Genomic DNA, 21,614 nt, shown 5'->3' with positions numbered 1-21,614 from the left:
AGAATCCTCATAGGGAGGAAAAGAGTATCCCTGTTCAGAAGAGGAGTCAGAAGAAATAGAAACCTGATCAGAAGAGTCATATTCTGTGTCTTGCCTAGGCCTTTAAGGCATCTGTTTCTTAGGCATGGAAGTCTGTCCAGGAGAATGCTGTACTTGTTTCTTTGTCTTTAGAGCTGTTTTAGTCTTTGAAGCTGAGGTAGGCTTGACATATAATTGTGTAGGTCTGAAAACACCCTCAGAAGCCGATGCCTGCTCAGCGGCTCCGGACCCATCTGAGGGAATAGTTTCCGAGGGTCCAATACCTTGAGTAACCTGAGGCCTAGTCGGCTCCATGTGGGAGTCGGTAGCTGCCTGTGGCTCTGAGGTAGCAGGTGTCAGGGGCTGCAAAAGCACCTCACTGAGAACCGGAGAACCGATGACTGGCCTAGCGGGGGCCTCGTCGTCGGTTTTGGACCTGGGATGCATGTCCTTCTCCTTTTCCTTGTGCTTTTTATAAACTCCGGTCGTCGGTTGTTTCAACGGCATTATATAGTTAAACCTTCGGCCAAAGTAATGAAAGGCAAAATCATACAGACGTTTAATAGTGTGTTGGTTAAATCTAGCACAAAACCGACAGCTAGCAACGTCATGATCAGGGCCTAGGCAAGGAATACAGTAAGAATGAAAATCTTTATGAGGTATTTGCTTCCCACAAGAAATACAATTGTTAACTTTTTCTGACATCGGTCTGGAGCAAGAAAAAAATTTTTCCCTTAGCTTTAATAAAGACTTCGGATCTGAAATTAGATTTTGAAACTCTCAGGAGTCAGCCGACCGGCACTTGCGAACTGCTTTTGCTTCGGGCACCACACGGCAAGAAAGACTGAAGAAAATGGCATCGGCTGCATCTTTTATACCCCTGGCACACTGACGTCAGGGAAGAGGCAACAGCAACCGACGCCGGACCAAGACTTTGGAATTCAGACAGACTGCGGGTAGCCTGCCAGCAGGATAACCCAAGAGTAATGACTGCAACAGTGAAACACGATGAACATCAACTGCACTCATTGCAATTAGCTAAATATACTAGGTTCTTAGTTTCACAAGTAGCATGAAACCTAGGTGAAAATTCAAAGTCTAGGTTGGGAAGTCTAAAAACCTGAGACCTACTGATAGTACAGCACATTCTGCATTTCGAACATGGAAAGGTGCCAAAAGGCAAACTTTCTGCTGATTTATCGTGACTATCTCTGCAAAGCAATTGTTTCAAATTCTTGTTGTTTTTGTATACAAAGGCAGGTGTATCCCCTATAATGTCAACAGTAACCCTGTCGACCATTAACAAATGCCAATTGCGTTCAAGAACCTTTCGCATAAGAGAATTATCATTGGCATACTTTGTCACGAAACAAACCTTCTCATTTCTATCTCTTTTTCTTCTCTTATTAGAAGTGATATTCACATTCCCATGAGTAGACTGACACGAGTGTCAGTCATTAGTACCTCATCTTTAATGGCCTTAGTCTTTGTGTTAACATAACCTCTGTCTCTGAACAAGGACATTAATGAATCTGCCTTAACATTCAAATCACCCTCATTCCAACATATCCTTTTTATCCTATTAAATTGTCCTTTAACAATCGTAGGAAAAACATGTCGTGGGTGCATGCTACTATAATCAAGCAGACTATTCTTCCAACAAGATTTTTGAAAAAGCGTAGTTCGAAAACTGCCTGGGACGTCTTTATAAATGGTAACATCTAAAAAAATCTACCCTATCCATGGAAACTGCCATGGTAAACTTTAGGAAATCAGTTGTGGATTCTAAATATGTGATGAACTCCGATAAGAGGGGAACCCCCCCCCATCCCATATAAAAAAAAACATCATCCATGAAACTTCTTCGAATCTTCTTCTTCTCTTATGCAAAAAGCTCTTGAACGCAACTGGCATTTGTTAATGGTCGACAGGGTTACTGTTGACATTATAGGGGATACACCCGCCTTTCAAGAATTTGAAACAATTGCTTTGCAGAGATGGTCACGATAAATCAGTAGAAAGTTTGCCTTTTGGCACCTTTCCATGTTTGAAATGCAGAATGTGCTGTACTATCAGTAGGTCTCAGGTTTTTAGACATCCCAACCTAGACTTTGAATTTTCACCTAGGTTTCATGCTACTTGTGAAACTAAGAACTTAGTATATTTAGCTAATTGCAATGAGTGCAATTGTTTCTATGTAGGTAAGACAGTGAAGCGTTTAAAGGACAGGACTTACGATCACTTATATGATATTAGAAATAGGAATGTACAGAATGCATTAGCCAAACAAGTCATTGAGAATAACACGCACACTTTTAGTTTTAGGGTGTTGCAGCCCTTAAAAATTACTACTAGAGGGGGCAATAGGAATAATATTTTAGAAAGGACTGAACTTAGATGGATTCTAAGGATGCAGGCTCATTTATATCCAGGACTTAATGTTGCTGTCTGTATAAAACCTGAATTAGTAGCAAGGGCAGCAAAAAAATCAAGAAGTCCTGATTGTTTTATTGGTTTCAATTGCTTTTAAATAGTTGCTGTTTGACTGTTTAATAAGCTGTAATTGGTGCATTTGTTTTAGTATCAAGATGGTATATAAAGTGTTTCTGAGCAGTGTTATTTAGGATCTGATGAAGCGTAGTCAACTACGTGAAAGCGCTTATCTTTCTGTATGTTTCAAACTGATGTTTCTGTTTTATTAAAATTGGAAGCCTTGGCTGTGGTGGTCGCTCTGGTTTTGTTTTATTGGATTTAATGTGAAAATCCGCAGGCCTGAATACACCCTCAGAAGCCAGTGCCTACACAGCGGCTCCAGACCCATCCAAGGTAGAGATATCCGCAGGTTCCATAATCGAAGAAGCATCTCGTGGTATACTGGACTCCGAATGGGTTTCAGCAGAGGCCTGCGAATCTGTAGAAGCGGGTATCAGGGGCTGCGAAAGCGCCTCACTGAGTACCAGCAGACTGGCAACTAGCTTAATGGAAGCGTCGTCGGCAGTTTTGGACCTATGCAGTCTGCCACTGTCTTTATACTTATTTTATTTGGAAGATCGGTAGTCAGATGGCTTAACGAAGCCATTTCGGAGTACGGAGAACGAGAACTTAAGTATTTAGCTACAAAAATAGCCCGACAACGAATAGTTTGGGCGTTGAACAAGGCACAAAACCGACAGCGAGGGACGTCGTGGTCTGGGCCTAAACAGGTGACGCAGTAAGAATGAAAATCTCTATGAGGTATTTGCTTTCCACAGGCAAGACAATTATTAACTTTTTCTGACATCGGTTTGAGCACGAAAAAAGGATCCCCAAATGGGGTACTTATCTTTTTAAAGACTTCAGGTCTGATACTGGAAAATGAAAATTTTAGGAGTCCGCTGACCGGCACTTGGGAACTGCTTCTGCTTCGAGCACTGCACGGCAAGAAAGACTGATGTAATGGTGTCAAGCTGCATGTTTTATACCCCTGACGACCTGACATCATGGAAGTGACAGCATCCGAAGCAGAAATCCTAAGACTCTGGTATTCAGGCCGGCTGAGGGCTACATGCAGGCAGATAACCCAAATGTGATGACTGCAACAGTGAAACACGAAGAACATCTTGAAGTTAACTATCCCAAAGTAGCCAGCCCCAAGCCTATGGTATCAGAGCAGTAGGTGCCAAACTGGACAACATACTTCCAGCCTTTAGCTCTATGACCATCAATGCTGAAGGTGCTATCAACCAAGGGCATTCACAGTGATGACATCAACAATATGTGGAAATAACTGGGTAGGTACTGAAACCAGTAGGGAACTGAATAGCCTCAATCTAATCCACAACAAAACCTCAGTTGATGGAGATGCAAAAGGAAGGATGACCTGTCAGGGCACTACTAGAGTACTGCTCCATATGAAAGGGGAACAGGAAAGAGGTCAAAGTCAATCTCAGCTTGCAACATGGGTCAGGACAGCTTGTCACAAATGTCAACAAAGGATATGGAAGAAAACAGATCTAATATTAGAGGGCCTGGAATAAAACACTTGGCCTAGATCCATCTACAGTAAGGAAGAGTCACGGATTGGGAGAGGAGTTCTTAGTATATCAGACACCTGCTCCTCCTATCCAAATCTGGTACCTCCAGGGAATAAATGGATTCATTCAGCCATCCACTCAGGGAATGAATAGGCTACAGGGCTTTCACCTAGAGTGGAAACTGGCTGCCTGGCTTTCACACATACTATAAGAAATGAATAGGCCAATAAAGGAAGTTAAGTCACTGTACAAGACCCAGGGGTTTGGAGAGATTGAAAAATTAACAGAAAAAGGCCTTCTGGGCCTATAAAGTGGCTTTTTCTGGTACAGCTATGACCTGGAATTAGTAGTGGTCCAATACGGCTCTTAAAAGCCACACCGGTGGTCGTGGCCCGCTTCCTATTCAAAAGGTAAGCCATTAAATCCTGTGAAGGCTAGATGATTAAGATATCTCCTCACCTTAAATGAGGGTCCCAAGTGAACTGCCCAAACTCCTTGAAAGAAGACAACAAAAGCAAAGTTATTCTGAGGTGGCACATTGCTTAGACTGCTGTAATGGTCCCACCACATCACTGCAATTGATGTCATAGCATGCCACATGGGAAAAAAATGAAGAAAGCCATAAATAAGGTAATTGACAGGCTCCTTGACAGGCATTAACCTTTTCTAGTGCATGAATCAGTGAGAGAGGACTAGAATCTCAGCAGACCAGGAAGACAAAGGAATCCACAAAGACATAAGATATCAAACCATTCATCTAGAGGCTTACAGAAGGTAAAAACCTTCTTAGCAGCATCAACAGTAACACAATTCAGCAGCTTTCAGGGGTAGCAATAATGGGTCTTCAACTGAAAGGACAGGGGACAGAAGGACTCTGTCTTATCCATCAACAGGTAGTAGCCTAAAGATTCTATAACACATCATTGAAAGCCAAGTGGTAGGGATATTCCTGGCCCATCTAGCTCCAAAAGAGGTGTGCATGTGCATGGACGTGTATGGAGTCAAGTGTGGGATGAGTGGACACCAGCTGTCAGATGAGAGGGTGCCAACACTCAGGGAAAAATGAGAAGCCTATACCAGAGGGTATGGTGCTTATCATCAATCTATGCTACATAAGGAAGCAATTGTGCACTAAGTGGGCAAGTCTCCCCTAACAAAAATGACTGAAGTCTACATTACAGAATACAGGCCCTGAGGGAGGAAAATTGAATGGACCTTCAGCTCTGGCCACGGAGTCCTGATAGACCCAGGGTTTGGGGAGGCCTTAGGAGAAAACTGCTTGATCACTACTACTACAGAATTGTGGCTAGTGAAGAATGTACTCTGGTTAAATCAACTAAATGGATGATGTCAACATTCTAGAAAAGCCCCCTGCCAAGACTGAATCAGAGAGTATACCTGTTCTCTAGGCCCCCCTCTGTCTACAGCCAGAAGGGTTAATGCTTAAGCCCTTGGTAAGACGAGGGTAAGGTTATTACTTGGGAGTGGAGTTCTACTTTCATTAGCCTTCTGATGTTGCTCCAGCTAAGGCCTGGATCCGTGTGCATGTGGGGTCCTCCTTCAAACATCCAAGCAGGCACTTACTACTGTAAGAATGGCAGTCACTGCAAGACACACACAGTGCTGATTCTACAAATGTTCACAGAAGCTGGTTTGAAATGCAGGCATTTACAGGAGTGCTTCATACTATGCTTCTTGACCAGGAAGAGTAAGCCTTGCTGGTAGAAGTCTTGACTTGATACTTGGAGGCAAATCTAACACCTTGATGCTTTAAGCTTTAAATGCTGGGGCCTTCACAAAATAAAAATCAGGATCAAGAAAAGAACTGTGTGAGCAAACTAAAATGTCAGCCTCAAAAGCTAGGCACGCTTTATCTGCTGTGGTACACCACATGTGCCTGTATAAGGCACATGCTGCCATAAAAAAAGGCACTTCAGAGAAGAAAATGAACTGAGATATAGGACGAAAGTCTAATGTTTAAGATCCCAATTACATGTACATGTCCATGTTCTCCACACAATTTTCAAAGCTTGCACAACAGTGCTAAAAGTGTAACATACATTTTCAAAGCATGCCACAGAATAAAATTACAAACAAGCTTGATAAAGGAAAAAGCAAATTACCTTTTCTTTGGGCTTTGGAACAAAACATGCGCGAGGGACTGCTTTCTTCTGTTTATTCTGATCCACTCCTAGAAAAAAAAACTGCATTATAGGCTCATTTTGTCAGAGTTAAGTAATCACTTTAGAAGTAGCTGCTACAACAATTAACAAATAAGAAACCCTCAAAAGGAAAGCACAGTTGTGCAAGAACTTACCTTGACAGTAGATGTTTGAATAGATGACTGTTGCAGTAGTGTTTACTTACAGGTGGTATCCTGCCACGAATAACCTATGTCTGAACAGTCTAAAAATGCTTAAACCCCTTCCACTCGTGCTACATTTCTGACTCATGATCTATGCGTGAGACTACATACTGATACTTGAGATGTATGGGTGCAAAGTCCTCAGAGCTTTCCTGTCCCAGGGAAAAATACTGAAGCTAATACTCCAGAGGATAGATTCAGACAAACAGGAAGAAAGGAGAGAGGAAAATGAAAAGAGAAAGGACCCATCTCTGCTAAGGACAAAAGGAAAGGAAATAAGAAATTGGGGGGGGGGGTGATACATTACAGACATCTATTTGAACATCTGCTATTATGGGAAGTTCTTAAAGAACTGTCCTAGGTTCATCATTTGATCAAGGCTGCAGTACTGTTCATTTATGGGACAACTCCCGAAGATTCTATACTGAAATGGTGAAAGTTTTAGGAAGACAGTTAGAATCCAGTAATCCTTGAAGGATGGTTCAGGTGAAACCTGCTCTGGCTATGGAAAATGCATCTATCTTGTAATGTTCAGTCAAAGTGGGAAGAGAGCACCAAGTTCATAGGTAGGTACTAGGCTATCAGACCAAGGGCCTAAGTAAGCCTAGCCAACAAGGTTCCCTGGCTTACGCCACCCAAGAAAGTTATTTTCCTGTGCCCCTGTCGAGCAGAGCCACAGAATATCCAATAATCTCAAATCAAGCAACTTCTTTTGCTACTACCTGTAGACTGGGGCAGGCATATTTTGTGGTAACAACTCACAATAGTCAGAAAATACAACCAAGAATGTCTGAAATAAAATAAGAAGTTATGTACCTACCATAACGTTCCATGTTAGTTGTCTTCTCTCGCCTTCTTTCTTGCTTGATGGGTTCGGAGCACTTGCTTTAGCTCGAGAACTCCTTTTACCAGCTCGAGGCAGCCCCATATCCCATGATGCAAGGCAGTAAGTACCCAGATCTCGTTTGTTGACAAAGGGCAATAACACCAAGCATAACTATACTTCCCAAAGGAAGAAGAAACTTACAGATGGAAAAAGGACCAGGTCTGAATGGTCTTTAGCATAATAGTTTCTTATACAAGGTCTGTCCAGGCCAGGGGGAAGGAGGGAGGGTCGCAAGAAAGAAGGCGAGAGAAGACAACTAACATGGAACGTTATGGTAGGTACATAACTTCTTAATGTTAAGTTGTCAATCTCGCCTTCATTCTTGCTTGATGGGACCGCGTCCCTAGCACCTCTATCCTGGGTGGCTCAATGGAACAAACTCTTGAGGACTGTAGAGCCAAAACTGGCTCTGTCCCTGGAGGCCAAGTCCAATTTGTAATGGGAAACAAAAGTGTGAGGAGTGGCCCAAGTGGCGCTGCACAAATAGTGTCCAAAGGCAGTCTAGCTTGAAAAGCTGTAGAAGTAGCTAAACTCCTAGTTGAATGTGCTTTAGGTTTTGAGCACAGCTGTTTTCCCCTGATCGTATAAATTTCAGTGATGACCGAAGAAAGCCATCTGGACAAAGTCACTTTAGAAACAGGAAGGCCTTTTTATTATCCGCATAGGAAACAAAAAGTTGATCAGATTTTCTAAATTTTTGTTCTGTCCAAATATCTAAGCTGACGGTGGGCGTCAAGATAATGTAGCTTTTCTTCAGCTCTATCTGAATAGTTAGGAAAAAATACAGGAGATCAATGGATTGATTCAGATTGTTTTTGAAGCGACCTTAGCTAAAAAGCATGGATTAGTTCTGAAACATAGTCTGTCTTTGTGAAAAATCAAATAGGGGGGTCGAACCGAAAGAGCATGAAGTTCAGACACCCTCCTGGCAGATGTAATAGCCACTAGGAATAAGGTTTTCCAAGAAAGATATTTCAGGGAACAAGAAACAGCTGGCTCGAAGGGGAAGAATCAAGGATGTCAGCACTAAATTTAGATCCCACTGAGGAGGAGGATTCCTGATTGGAGGCTTTAGTAGGAAAATTCCTTTCAAGAAGGCCCTGCAGAGCCTATGGGACATAATATTATGATCTGCTATCCCGACATGAAAATTAGAAATAGCAGCCAACTGAACTCTGACTGTGGAAGAAGAGGAGCCTGCATGAAAAATCTCTGCTAAGAAGTCCAGAACTGCCTGAACAGGGGCAGTAAAAGGATCAATATTTTGGGCCTTAGCCCAATAAGAGAAACGTTCCATTTGCTTGTGTAAATCCTCCTGGTAGAGGATTTTAGTGAAACTACTATGATATCTCTAACTGGGTTAGAGATCAAAGGAAGCCTGGCTAGGGAAGGAAGTGGAGCAACCATGCTGTGAGGTTGAGAGAAGGGATTGACCGGTGCAGCTGACCGGATTGGTGAATCAGTAGATCTGGCACTGGGTCCAGATGCCACGGCTGCACCAAAAGGTGATGATCGAGGAATCGGAACCAAACTTGTCGAGGCCAGTAAGGGGCAATGAGAATCAATTTGGCTCTCAAAACGGTAGCTTTCTGGATCACCTGAGGGATTAGAGGAAATGGAGGGAAGGCATAAAGAAGTCCCTGGGGCCAATCCTGGGTCAGAGCGTCTCTGGGGATGGCCTGATAGAGGGAAGAGGTTGAAGGAGCCTGGACATTTGCTGTTGTGGGGAGTAGCAAAAGATCGCAACATGGGCGACCCCATTCCAGAAAAATCTCTTCCGCTATGGATTGCTTGAGAGACCACTCGTGAGGCATGAGAATAGCTCTGCTCAATCTGTCCGCTATAATGTTGGTTTTCCCAGGGATATGCGTTGCTACCAGAAACCGATGAGAGGAGATCGCCCATTGCCATAGTCTGAGCGCTTCTCGACACAAGGGGTAGGACTTGGTTCCGCCCTGTTTGTTGATATACCAAACTACAGACATGTTGTCTGTGTGGACTGCAATTGTCCCTACGGGAAGAAAGTCGTTGAGGGCTTGCAACGTTAAAAGCACTGCTCTCATCTCCAGGACATTTATGTGCAGATGGTACTCGAACGGTTGCCACGTCCCATGAACCATCCTGCCCTGATAATGACCCCCCCACCCGATCAGGGAGGCATCCGTGGTGACAGTGGCTATCGGGGACGGAGGTACAAAGCACCTGCCTTGGTGAACCTGAGACGATGTGATCCACCAAGCAAGATGTTCTTTGCATATGTGTGTCACCAGAATCTGGTGACGCATTGGGAGTTGCTGGTATGACCACTGTGTGAACAGCATCCACTGAAGGAGGCGCATGTAGAATCGAGCCAGGGGAAGAAGAGTAATGGCCGCAGCCATGAGACCTAATACCTTTAGAACCATTCTGGCCTGTACTTTCTTGCTGGCCAGAATGATCCTGACATGAGTCTGAATGTCTGAAACTCTTTGTTCTGTAAGGGTAGCTGACATCCGAACAGTGTTTAAGTTTGCACCTATGAAGGTAATAGACTGGCAGGGCGATAAGGATGACTTTTGAAGTTGACTGAGATGCCCAAATGAGAACAAAGGTCTATTGTGTAATCCCTGGCTTGTATAAGCTGATGCCTGGTGGTGGCTGACAGGAGCCAGTCGTCGAGATCGGAAACACCTGGAATCCTTGGCGTCTCAGGTGAGCCGTGACCACTGCCATGCATTTGGTGAACACTCTGGGGCTGTAGTGAGACCAAAGGGCAGGGCTCTGAACTGGAAGTGACTGGACCCCAGCCGAGCGGAGAAATCTCCTGGAGCGTCTGTGAATTTTGATGTGATAGTACGCATCCTGAAGATCTATTGAGCACATCCAGTTGTCCTTCTGTAAGAAGGGCAGAATTGATTGAAGAGTGACCATTCGGAATCTTGTCTTCCTGACAGACTTGTTGAGTCTGCTGAGATCCAATATTGGTCTCCAGTCTCCCGTCTTTTTGGGGACCAAAAAGAACCTTGAGTAGATTCCGGCTCTGAATGGTCTATTGTAACTGGCTGAATGGCTCTTTTTTGCAGTAGTTTTGCGATTTCTAACTCTGCAATCTCCCTTAGACCGGGTGGTACATCTGGAAGGGAACTTGAGGGGAAGGGACTTTCCTCGAAAGGAATTATGTAACCCTTGGATATGATCGACTGTACCCATCTGTCTTGAGTGAGGGAATGCCAGGCTTCTGGGTACAGTGATAATCTTCCCGACTGCCTCCAAGGAGGGACAGCCGGGCAACACCTCAGGGATGCTGAAAGGGCTTATCAGAGAGAGGCTCCCTGTTTCCCGACCCCCTCTGCCTCTAGAGCGGCGTCTGTTGTTGTTACCCCCTCTGCCTCTAGGGGTAAACTGACCACGTGAATCCGGCGTGACTCCTTGGGATTTACGGAACCACATCTTCCCACCCTTCTGTCCTTTGGGATAAGGCCTAGAAGGGGTGGAAAACGGACTCCAACAGCAGAAAGAGTCTTGCCGTCCTGCTCACACCTGGTCAAGGTCTCCTTCACCTGAGGGCCAAACAAAGCTGACCCATCAAAGGGAGAATTTGTGAAGGACGCCTTAAAGGGATCCATAAAATCACATAGCCGCATCCAGGCTTGGCGTCTAAGAGCCACACCTGTGCCTGCGGCTCTACTCTCCATCCGCAGCATAAGATATTAGCCGCATGGAGGAGTTAGCAATGGAATTGAGGGTTCCTAGCTGCGAAGCAATCTTTTCTTGAGCCCCTGCAGCTGTAGGATCCTGAACTACTTCTCCCAGCTCCTTCAGGATATCTCTCTGGAGTCTGGTGAAGTGACAAAGATAATTCAGCGAGCATAGCAAAGGTCGCTGAGGAAAACATCCGCTTGCATACCTATCCATGGTCCTAGAGTCCTTATTAGGAGGGAGGGGCACGGAAGGATCTGCAAGTTCCTTTTTGGTGGCCGCAGCCACCACCATGGCATCAGCGGGGACACCCTTGGTAAGGAATTGTTTGTCACTAGGGGCAGTGATAAATTTAGAAGGCCTCCTAGGGACTGGCTCTACAGAGTCAGGAGCTGTCCACGCCTTTCGTGCAATAACCTGCATGAGGGGGTCGAAAGGCGGAGACACCCAGGAGGTGGAGGGCCGAGATCCAAACGCCTCTAGGTATACTGACTCATCCTCAGAGGGATTGTTGGTGGGCCAGTTTCCCCTCTGTTTCAGAAGTTCTAGGATGTCTGAGAAGGAGACATCCTCAGAGGGGATCTAGGGATCCCTCTGACTCATCAAAGTCAGTATCCGAAGTGACAGACTCGGGGGGAGTCTACATGCTTCCTCTTACAAGTCCTCTTCCTAGGAGGATCTCCCGAAACATCAGGAGAATCCTCGGAAGAGGGGGAAATTCCCAATGGGGAAACCTGAGGCGGAGGATCTCTGGGTCCTGTAGCAAGAGAAGTGGCAGAGATGTCAACAGGTACCATAGAGGGAGGAGCTACGGGAATAGACTGCTGACTGATACCAGTGGCCAGTACACTCTTCATCACCTCGAATGCTCCCTCCCAGGCAGGTCCGAGAGAACCCGCTCCAAGAGCTAGGAACTCCAGGGACCACCGAAAGGGAAGACTCCGAGGCAGATGTCGGAGCCGAGCTCACCAAGGCCGAGGCTCCAAGGGGAAGAGCGGGCTCGGACAAGGGTCGATGCCACTCACCCCTCGGAGGAGACCATGGAAGCCCGACCACGAATCCCTCTAAGGAAGAGGAGATAAGAGTAGGGGCTGAAGGAACAGAAGGGGGTATCCGTCCTCCAGCCGTAGCAGTAACCATGCCCGAAGACTCCAACTCCAAGCTCTGAGGTAGAGTTGAAGGAGGAACTGTAACGGGGTGTGGACCAACAGTCGTCTGCTGAGACGGACTGTGTAGCATTTGGGCCAGTACCTGTGACTTGAGTAATCTACTGACCACTCTCTCTAGGTCATGATCTGACAACCTGGATGACCTTGAAGATCGGCTCCGATGGCTCCGTTCCGATAGAAGAGGCGAAGCAGGAGCCGAAAGTATCGGCTCCAAGGAAGGAGACCTCGACCTCTTCCTGGAATGAGCCATCGGAGCCGATACTACAGATCCTGTCGGCGCCGACTTCTCGGAGCCGACAGAACGTCTCGATGTATCGGCTCCAGCCGGAGCCGATACAGCCACCAAAGTTACGGTGTCGGAGCCGATCGGAGCCGACACCGATGCCTGTGCCACATGGGTGTCGGAACCGATCGGAGCCGACATCGAAGTGGTTAAAACAGATTCGGCACCGATAGCCATCGGCGAAGCTTTGTCGAACCAGAATCGGCTCCAGCCGAGCGATCCCGACTCAATACGAGTCGGAGCCGAGGCCGCAGGCTTAGAAACAGAAGCCTGGGCCTTGGCAGGTTTAGTTGATTTTGGTGGAGCCGACTTAGCGGAGAGCCCTCCGGCAAGAAGGCCCCTAAGAATCAACTTATTACGCCTCTCCTGCAGGACTCTCTGGCTGAAGGAGTGACAAATAGCACAGGAGTCCTGCAGGTGAAGAGGGCCCAGACAATACAGGCAAGAAGTGTGACCGTCTGTCAGAGACATCTTCTGACAGCACGAGTCACACTTCTTAAAACCCGAGACCCTCTCCTTAGACATAGTGTTGAGAACACAACACACACACACACAACACCAGTCTAAATTAACTTACACAAATACCAAAAAGGTATTCTATAAAATCCAACACACACACACCCTAACAGGGGGGGGGATGGGATAGGGAAAAATTGACTAACAAAAAATTAAAGGAGACAGGAAAATTCTGTCAGAAAGGGTAGAATATAACTTAAACTATCAATAAAAGAGTTTTTTTGACTAAAAAAGGGGCTTGAATCACAAAAGTGAACAACTTACCAGGAGCTGGCAAAAAGAAGACCTCCTAAGCGAAGCGGCAAACGAGATCTGGGTACTTACTGCCTTGCATCATGGGATATGGGGCTGCCTCGAGCTGGTAAAAGGAGTTCTCAAGCTAAAGCAAGTGCCGAGTCGGAGCCGAGGATCGGCTCCGAACCCATCAAGCAAGAATGAAGGCGAGATTGACAACTTAACATTCATTATGATAGTTTATTGGATTTTCAGAAACAGCACTGGCACCACAAAACTTTTCAGTGGTACTAAAAATATAAAATCACATCATATGCCATTCACTCAATGTCACCAAGTATCGAACTCCACAAAATGCATAGATAAGAATTAGCTGACTGATAGATTTTGAGTAAAGACATTTGAAAAAGCTCCAAAAGAAGACAGCTCTGGTAAAATAAGCTTTGATCTGACCCAGGAGGATTTTTCCATGGTAAGAATAGCAGAAATGGAGGGGGAAATGCACCTGGAAATAGTTTAGAAAAAGGAAGGCCCACATTTTGCCCTCACAAGAGATGAACGGTTGGTTAGACTTTTGAGTTTCTATAAAAACACTAAAAAACAAACTTTATTGGCATTCTCTCAAATACAACACAATCCTAATGCATGGAGTGATCTACTATTTTGCTGACTAAATGTAATTTATCCAGTTTACTCAAACATCAGTTTAAACATTATTGCTCTGGCAAAATCAAAAGCTACAATCAATAATATTCACAATATTTATTTGCATTCCCCCATCTCCCATCCACTGATTCACACACTATGAAATAAAAGATAAAACACTTACACAATTACACTCCAGTATCCCCCAGTAGGCATCCTACTCTCCATCTATATTTCATTACCTTCCTTCTCATTTCACCATCTGTCCTATCTTCTCCCAAATTTCCCCATTCCTTCCTCCTCCACCACCCTTCTTTCCTTCTCCAAAGTCATCATTAAACTCTCTCCACTTCCCTCACTCTGTGAATGTCTTGCATCTTCCATTTCCTAGTTATAGCTTTCTTCCCCATATAGTCATTATCAATCTTAACTGTTCTTTTTTGCTACTTGGCAACCCTTGTTCACAACCCTAACAAAAACATCTCTTATATAACAGGCCTTCTCACAGCCCCTTTTCCTTCAACAACCACTGCACTTCTAGAGGGTACTGCCTCAACGCTTCACAATTCCAGAATATAAGATTCCATGCAACCCCCATACCCCCCACATCTCCAACAAAATGCTGACTGCTCCTGGAAACATCCTGACAATTATGCAGGCATTTCCATGCAAATATTCTAAATGTGTGGTCTTTTGGTTATGTGCTTTGGCACTTGTAAAATTTCATCCCATTCTTCCAGTACTGGCTTCTTCCACTTCTCTCTCCCAACCTCTTTTCATTTAATTCTCATCTTCCATATTTCCCTTTCTTAATTTCTCCCTATCCTTAACAGACCCATGATCATCTTTCCTTCTACTCTCAGACGCTCTCTCTCTCTCTTGAATCAACTCCGGGGTCTGTCCATGTGTATTCCACAATATTTCAATATTCAAATTCAGCCATTTGCTTTTTGGACCTATACATTCCCATTCTAAAGTCCTCCCTAATTGAAATTCCTCTTGCACTTCTTCCCATGTCTTTAATCTTCCCCCTCCAAAAAATCCTCTGTGAAAAACCTCACCAGTCTAAAAACTCACAGCTTACAGGAAAAAGAAAAAAAAAAAATAGCAGTGTCCCTGTTGAAGTACCACGCTTTCCAAAAGAATATAGTGGTGAAAAGATCATTCGAAGTATCGTACAACAGAAAGTAGTCAAAACTGAAAGTAGGACGACTCAAAAATGCTTTTTGTCTGAAGACCCCTCTCTGTTCGTAAAAAAATACTTTACAGGCAAAAATGAGTGCTGCTTGGACAATGTGTTAAAGCTTGTAAAACCATGCACTTATTTCAGATGTTTGGAGGGGCATTCGTTGAGATGTGTCTGCCCTCAGGGGGTGGTGCCATCTGATAGGTGATGCATCACCACGGGGGGGGGGGGGTGCAGTCTAGAAAGCTGCCTTGCCAAACAAGCTTTACTTCTTTAACACTTGACAGCTACTTTTCAATTGCAGCTAATGAAAAATAACAAATCTACCCAAAAAATCTTAAAACAGAAGAGCCGCAAACTGTGGTTAAAAAGCAAAATCAAGTCAGTTTTTAAAAAACAAAAAACATACCTTAATCTATCACCTTCTACACTACGGTTAGCTTTTATTATTATAAAACCATCTAAGTATTGCCTAGGATCTGTACGGATACAATCTTCCAGCAAATTATATTCCTAACTTAAACCACTGTAAACTGAATAAAAATTGCAGGGTATGTTGACCTACCAATACATATAGAGAAAAAGTGAGACTCAGCTTTCTGGATTCGATTCTGCAGTACTTGTGTGTTCCTTCCTCAAACTTGCCTGCAGGGGTTGGGTCTACATTCATGTGCTGATTCCTATAGCTGACAGCTTCAGTGTTTGATGTATTCATCTAAAATGGGTTAGATACTGCTAAAAAGACATGGTTGACTTGAGACCGCTGTTTAGGCTGTTGGGGTTATTTTATATAAAAAAAATCCAGGTTACTGAGAAATACGACATACAAAAATGTCTACATATTTACTGGTCATTCTCTCAAGTTCAGTAAAAATTATGGAGGTCCAATTTCTTACGGTTCAGTAGGCAGTTAGAATATAAGGTATTCAGGTCTGGTGTTTTTCCTGCTCTTAGTCAAATCTGCCATTCTAATTCCTTTTTCCTCTTGTCTGTCATTTTGCTGAAGTCAATGTCTTCACAGTGGATCCTTTCAATGACATGAAAAATGAAGATGTTGTGTCCAATGTTTTCCTTGGCATGCTTTTCTGAGGAATTGATGGGGTGCTCTGACGTATGTCAGCACAGTGATGTGCTACTCTAACTCCTTCTTGGGGGAAGGATCTTATTCAGAGTCTTGTTCTCACCAATGGCAGATCTGACAGAGCAGGAAAACCACCAAGCCTGAATACCTAATTTTTCTATTAACTGTGTACTGAACCTTAGGAAATTGGACCACCACAACTTTACTGAACTTTAGATTAATATTATATACACACATATACATATATGTATATATACATAGTTTACTATCAAAATAATGAACGCCCTAACTATGAATGTTCATATCCTCGAACCGGAACAGTGAAAACCATCAAGCCAACTGCTCAGAATGTCGATTCATTCAGAAGGCAAGAATCTACATTCGACAGTTACTGGAGCACTCAACATTCGAAAAAAAAAAAACGTTGTCAAGGCATACACATTAATACTGTTTTGCAGGGGGGCAAACCTCCCCTGCAGCTCCATGTGGGGGGCTGCCCCCTGCACCCCCTGATAATTATATACTCCAACTCTCAGATCACACTACAGTGTCAGGAAAAGGGTAATTTTCCCGATCCTCACTGTAGTGTGATCCTATTGAAAACAGCCACACTCAAAACCCCAAACATAAGCTGCGTCTCAACGCTTCAGAGCCAACAGGATTTTTGTTAGCAATTTTGCCTTTTTGCACCTTTTCCTCGACCATATGGATGACGGTAAGGTGTGTTTCATCATTTTGATAGTCAACCTATATACATATTTACATAAACACACATTTTTTGTGCGTCATATTTCTCAGTAACCTGGATTAGTTTTTATAAAAAAAAAAAAAAAAAAAAAAAAAAAACAGAAGAAATAAAAAAGATTCAAGAGATAACCCCAACAGCATAAATAAGGGTCTCTCTTATTTGTCTAAATGACTACCAAGTGAGATCAATGTTGCCCACAAGACACTAAATTAACCCTGGATTTTTAGCAATATCTAACCCATTTTAGATGAACATAGCTATAACACGGAGCTATCAGCTACAGTAATCACATCAATCTAGAACCAACCCCCACAGGCAGATCAAAAGAAGATACACAAAAACACCACAGAATCACCTCCAGAACATTGAGACTCTTTCTGTCTTTCTATTTCTTGATATGTCAACATACCCAGAAATTTTTATTTCTATTTGTTTTGTCAGTTTACAGTGGTTTAAGGTAAGCATGTAATTTGCGGGAAGATTGTATCCTTACCTAGGTAATACATAGATTTTTCTAAAACCAATCGTAGTGTAGAAGGTGACAGATTAAGGCACATTTAAAAAAAAAAAAAAAGCAAACTTGGTTTTGCTTTTCAGCCACAGTTTGTTACTCGTATGCTTTAAGACTTTTTGAGTAAATCTGTTATCTTTCATTAGATGCAACTAAAAAGTAGCTGTTAAGTCTTTGGAAACAGGTAAAACTGATTTGGCAGGCAGTTTTCTAGACCAAACCCCAACTGGTGATTCATCCCCACTGATGGCACTACCACAGAGGGCAGACATATCTGAACGAATGCCCCCTCTATGTACAACTGAAATAAGTGCATGTTTTTACAAGCTTTAACAGATTAACCGAGCAATGCTCACATGCTTGTAAAGTACTATTTATGAAGAAAGAGATGGTCTTCAGACAAAGTAGTTTTGAGTGTCCTACTTTCATTTTTAAACATCTTTCTGTTGTGTGATACTGCAAAGGATCTTTCCACCACTGTATTCTTTTGAAGAATGTGGCACCAACAGGAACACTGCTAGTTTTATTTTCCCTGTAAGCCATGAGTTTTTAAAGTGGTGAGGCTTTTCCAGTGTTTTTTTGAGTTCGTTCTCCAACCACAGGAAGGGGATTTACATCCAGGATTTGGTTTAGAAGACATTATTTTTGGTTAATCTTCCTCCTCCCTGCAATTGGTTCAATTATTTAACCTGTTCATCTCATTACCCACTTCCATCTTATGGCTTTCATTTTCTCTGTCTTTTTCTTTGTCCTTCTTATAGGTAAGATTCATAGTTTTCTCATGTTGTCTACCTCCTGCCATACTGTTTGAACCCGCAGAAAAAATAACTCATCATGTGGAGCTTCCAGTATCTCTTCTAATACATAGCTCCCCTCTCTGTTTTACTCTCTCTAAAAAAATGTTGTCTGGCAACTTTTAAAAGGCCTGTCCGGGGTATATAAACTCAGAAAAAGACATCTGCAGAATCCAAATTCTCTGATCCATGTCAAGAGGTACAGTTTTCAGTCTTCCACCTTCAAATTGTTTTTATTTTCCCAGAAATTCCAACATAAAGTACTCTGAGACTTCCTCTATTGTATCTTTTAAGATAATTCCCAGGTATTTTATCATTAATCATTCTAATTCAACTTCCTCCCCTATATATCCATTTTGTTTATAAACACTTTAGACTGGTTTATTTTATACCCAGATTCCCAACCATATCTATGCATCAAGTTCCACAGTTTCTCACAATTCTCTGTGTATCTAGTTAGGGTAAGAAGCACATAATCTGCACACAATGGAATCTCCACCCTTTTTACTTATATCACTTCTGCCAAAGGTTCTATACATACTGCAAATAAGAGCAGAGAGAAGTCATCCTTTTCTAGTTACTCTTTCCACCAAGACAAGTTTCAATAATATTTTCCTTATTTTGACTTTAGCTTCTAAACCTTCATATACTTTCAGTATCATCTCTACCCAACCTTTAGGTATTCCCATCTTCTTAGCTGTTATCCACAAATACTGCCAACCAACTCTATCAAATGCATTTTCTCTGCATCTAATGTTAATACCACTTCTTTGTCTATTATTTGAGAATATTGTATACTACGGAATAAATCTAGCAACCTTCACACTATCACATCTGTCTCCATTTTCCAAAATTTAATCAGTAGTCCATTACTGTCTGGTGTTTTCCCTGTTGCCATCTTCTCCCATGTCCTTAATATTGTTAGAAGGCCTATCCTATGTATGGCTCTTTTTCCTGATATCCTAGCTTCTTCATTTCTGGCCATTCCAAGTTCTCATCACCTCCCCTTACAGTCTCCTTTTATTTCCTTGTATTCCTATATAAATCCTGATAATACGCACTGAACAGCAGTAGTACTTCCAATAATTTTACTCTCTTAAGAACTTTTATTCCACTGTCTATCTCTATATTCCCCTCCTTCCACCCCTTGTTGACAAACTCATTGTCAATGCCTTTGTGACCTTCAGAGATATTTTGAAACATAATTTTTCCACCGCAATTTTCTTATTCCACACACTGCAATCATCCCTCCTTGGTTAATTCTCCTGATCTTTCCTATTCTGAATCCCAGATCTTTCTTTCAACAGTTCTATCAATTCTTTCCACAGTTCTTCCTTTTCATTTTTTTCTTTCTCTAGCATTCTCTGCTACTCTAACTTCCTCCACAATTTCCTTTTTAATCGTATCCCATTCAACTGTACCTACTTTTTCTCTCTAATCTAATTATGTCTTACTTTTGATTTTCTCCTTTTTCCAATAAATGTTTGTACTCTCCTATGCCTTGCCAACTCCACCTCTCCCTCAGCTTCCACTAATCACAATGATCCATCCCATGATCTATCAAAGCTATATGATCAGTTTTAACCTGTTTTACCCCAGATTCATATTCTTTTGTGAAATATCTCTGACCGTGTTCTATGTCTAGCAGAGGAATAAGCCCCAAAACCCGGACCGAACCACAAAAAAAGGGGGAGTTTCCATATTTATCAAGGATATCCACACCTCCAGGTTAGTGGCATTGCACGAAGTATCGGAGATCATCCATGTGCAACTAACAGTGGGCAAGACTGCTTTTCAGTTTATAGCATCCTACAGACCACCCTCTCAAAGTCAGGAATCCCACTCGGCTTTCCTGAAAACATTGGAGAACATGAAGATCTCTCCGAACACCATTATATTGGGCGACTTCAACTACCCAAACATAGACTGGGAGCACTACTCAAGCCCCAGCACCTTAGCCCAAAGGTTCCCGGAAATTATAAACTCAAATGCTATGGAACAACTAGTCACCACTCCCACAAGAGGGGATAACATACTAGACCTGATCATTACCAACATGGGTACTCTATGCTCCATACCAGAAGTATATCCCTCATTGGTAAGATCAGACCATAAATTAATTTCACTGGATATCCACATCCCGACCCCACCCCCAACCCAGAAAACCACAGTGAAAAACTTCTCAAAAGCGAACTTCTCACTTCTCAAAACTGAAGTGGAATCCTTCAAGGTCCCAGGGCCAGTGGAAACTACGGCCCAAACTGCAGAATCCTATATAAATGCATTCTACGGACATCTCCAGGAATGCATGGATCATGCTATCCCAAACAAAACCAAGACCCAATCATCCAAAGGCAGGCGTCCAGTCTGGTGGACCCCAGCCATAAATAAACTGTACAACAGAAGGAGGAAGCTACTACATGATGGAGCAAAATCCCTAATACGGAAGGCAGCTCTGATCAGTACTAGCAAAAAATTACGATCCCTCATAAAATCCTCCAAGGCCAGCTTCGAGAGAAAAATTGCACAGGACACTAAAGACAATCATAAGGTTTTTCTCAGTTATGTTAGGAACCTGGGATGCAAGTCCCAGACTTGTTCTGAGTTGATTCTAAACGACAAAAAATACACTGAACCCACAGCCATCGCCAATATCCTGGCAGACAGGTTCAGTGCAAACTTCTCCACCCCTTCCCCCCCAAAAGAGCAAGTATCTATCCTGGCAGAGGGCTGCCTCCCAAACATCTCTGATGCTCAGGTGAAGGCTGCCCTCTCCAAAGCAAAAAACACTGCTTTCATGGGACCAGATGGCATCCCGGGTTGCGTCCTACATGAACTCCAAGAAGAACTAATCCCTCAAATAAAACAGCTGTACAATCTCAGCCTCACTACAGGATATGTGCCCACAGAATGGCGTACAGCAACAGTGGTCACACTCCACAAAGGTGGAGCCTCTACGGACCCTGGAAACTATCGCCCCATAAGCCTGACTAGCCTAGTCTGCAAGGCTATGGAGAGGATCATCATGGAGCTCATAAACAAAGACATTGGGGACCTACAGACACTAGATCCTACCCAATTTGGCTTTGTGAAGGGCAGATCCTGCCTTTTGAACCTGGTCGACTTCTTTGAAACAGTCACCAAAGCCATAGATGAAGGGAAGGTAGTCCACACAGCCTATCTGGACCTAGCAAAGGCATTTGACACAATACCCCACTCGGGCATCATAGATAAGCTATCCAGCTTAAATACAAACCCCTATGTCACAAGATGGGTCGCAAACTGGCTCAAAGACAGAACCCACAGAGTGAGAGTTGCTGGAGCCATGTCAGACTCGAAACCGGTCACAAGTGGCATCCCACAAGGTTCTGTCCTGGGACCGCTCTTGTTCGGTATATACTTTTCCGAGGTATAGGCCAACGTGGGAGGACTATGGCTCACCAAGTTCGCAGATGACTGCAAACTGGGCGCCATAATCGACTCTCCA

At 43.4% G+C, this 21,614-nt stretch overlaps 1 protein-coding gene across 5 annotated transcripts in view; it reads right to left on the bottom strand.

Moving 5' to 3' along the window:
* The window catches only part of KMT2A (lysine methyltransferase 2A), a 3,231,120-nt gene that overhangs the window by 2,242,642 nt on the left and 966,864 nt on the right, over positions 1 to 21,614 (bottom strand). For all 5 annotated transcript variants that reach the window (XM_044080894.1, XM_044080898.1, XM_044080897.1 and 2 more), the window contains exon 8: positions 6,155 to 6,222. In XM_044080894.1, the coding sequence (XP_043936829.1) occupies positions 6,155 to 6,222 (68 nt within the window). The remainder of the gene's footprint in view (positions 1 to 6,154; positions 6,223 to 21,614) is intronic.

The sequence above is a fragment of the Protopterus annectens genome, chromosome 8.part0 (genome assembly GCF_019279795.1).
Source record: "Protopterus annectens isolate FY-2018-M chromosome 8.part0, PAN1.0, whole genome shotgun sequence".
Classification (NCBI taxonomy): domain Eukaryota; kingdom Metazoa; phylum Chordata; order Ceratodontiformes; family Protopteridae; genus Protopterus; species Protopterus annectens.
The sequence above is the reverse complement of the archived record's forward strand: the minus strand, read 5'-3'. Positions and strand labels throughout refer to the sequence as shown.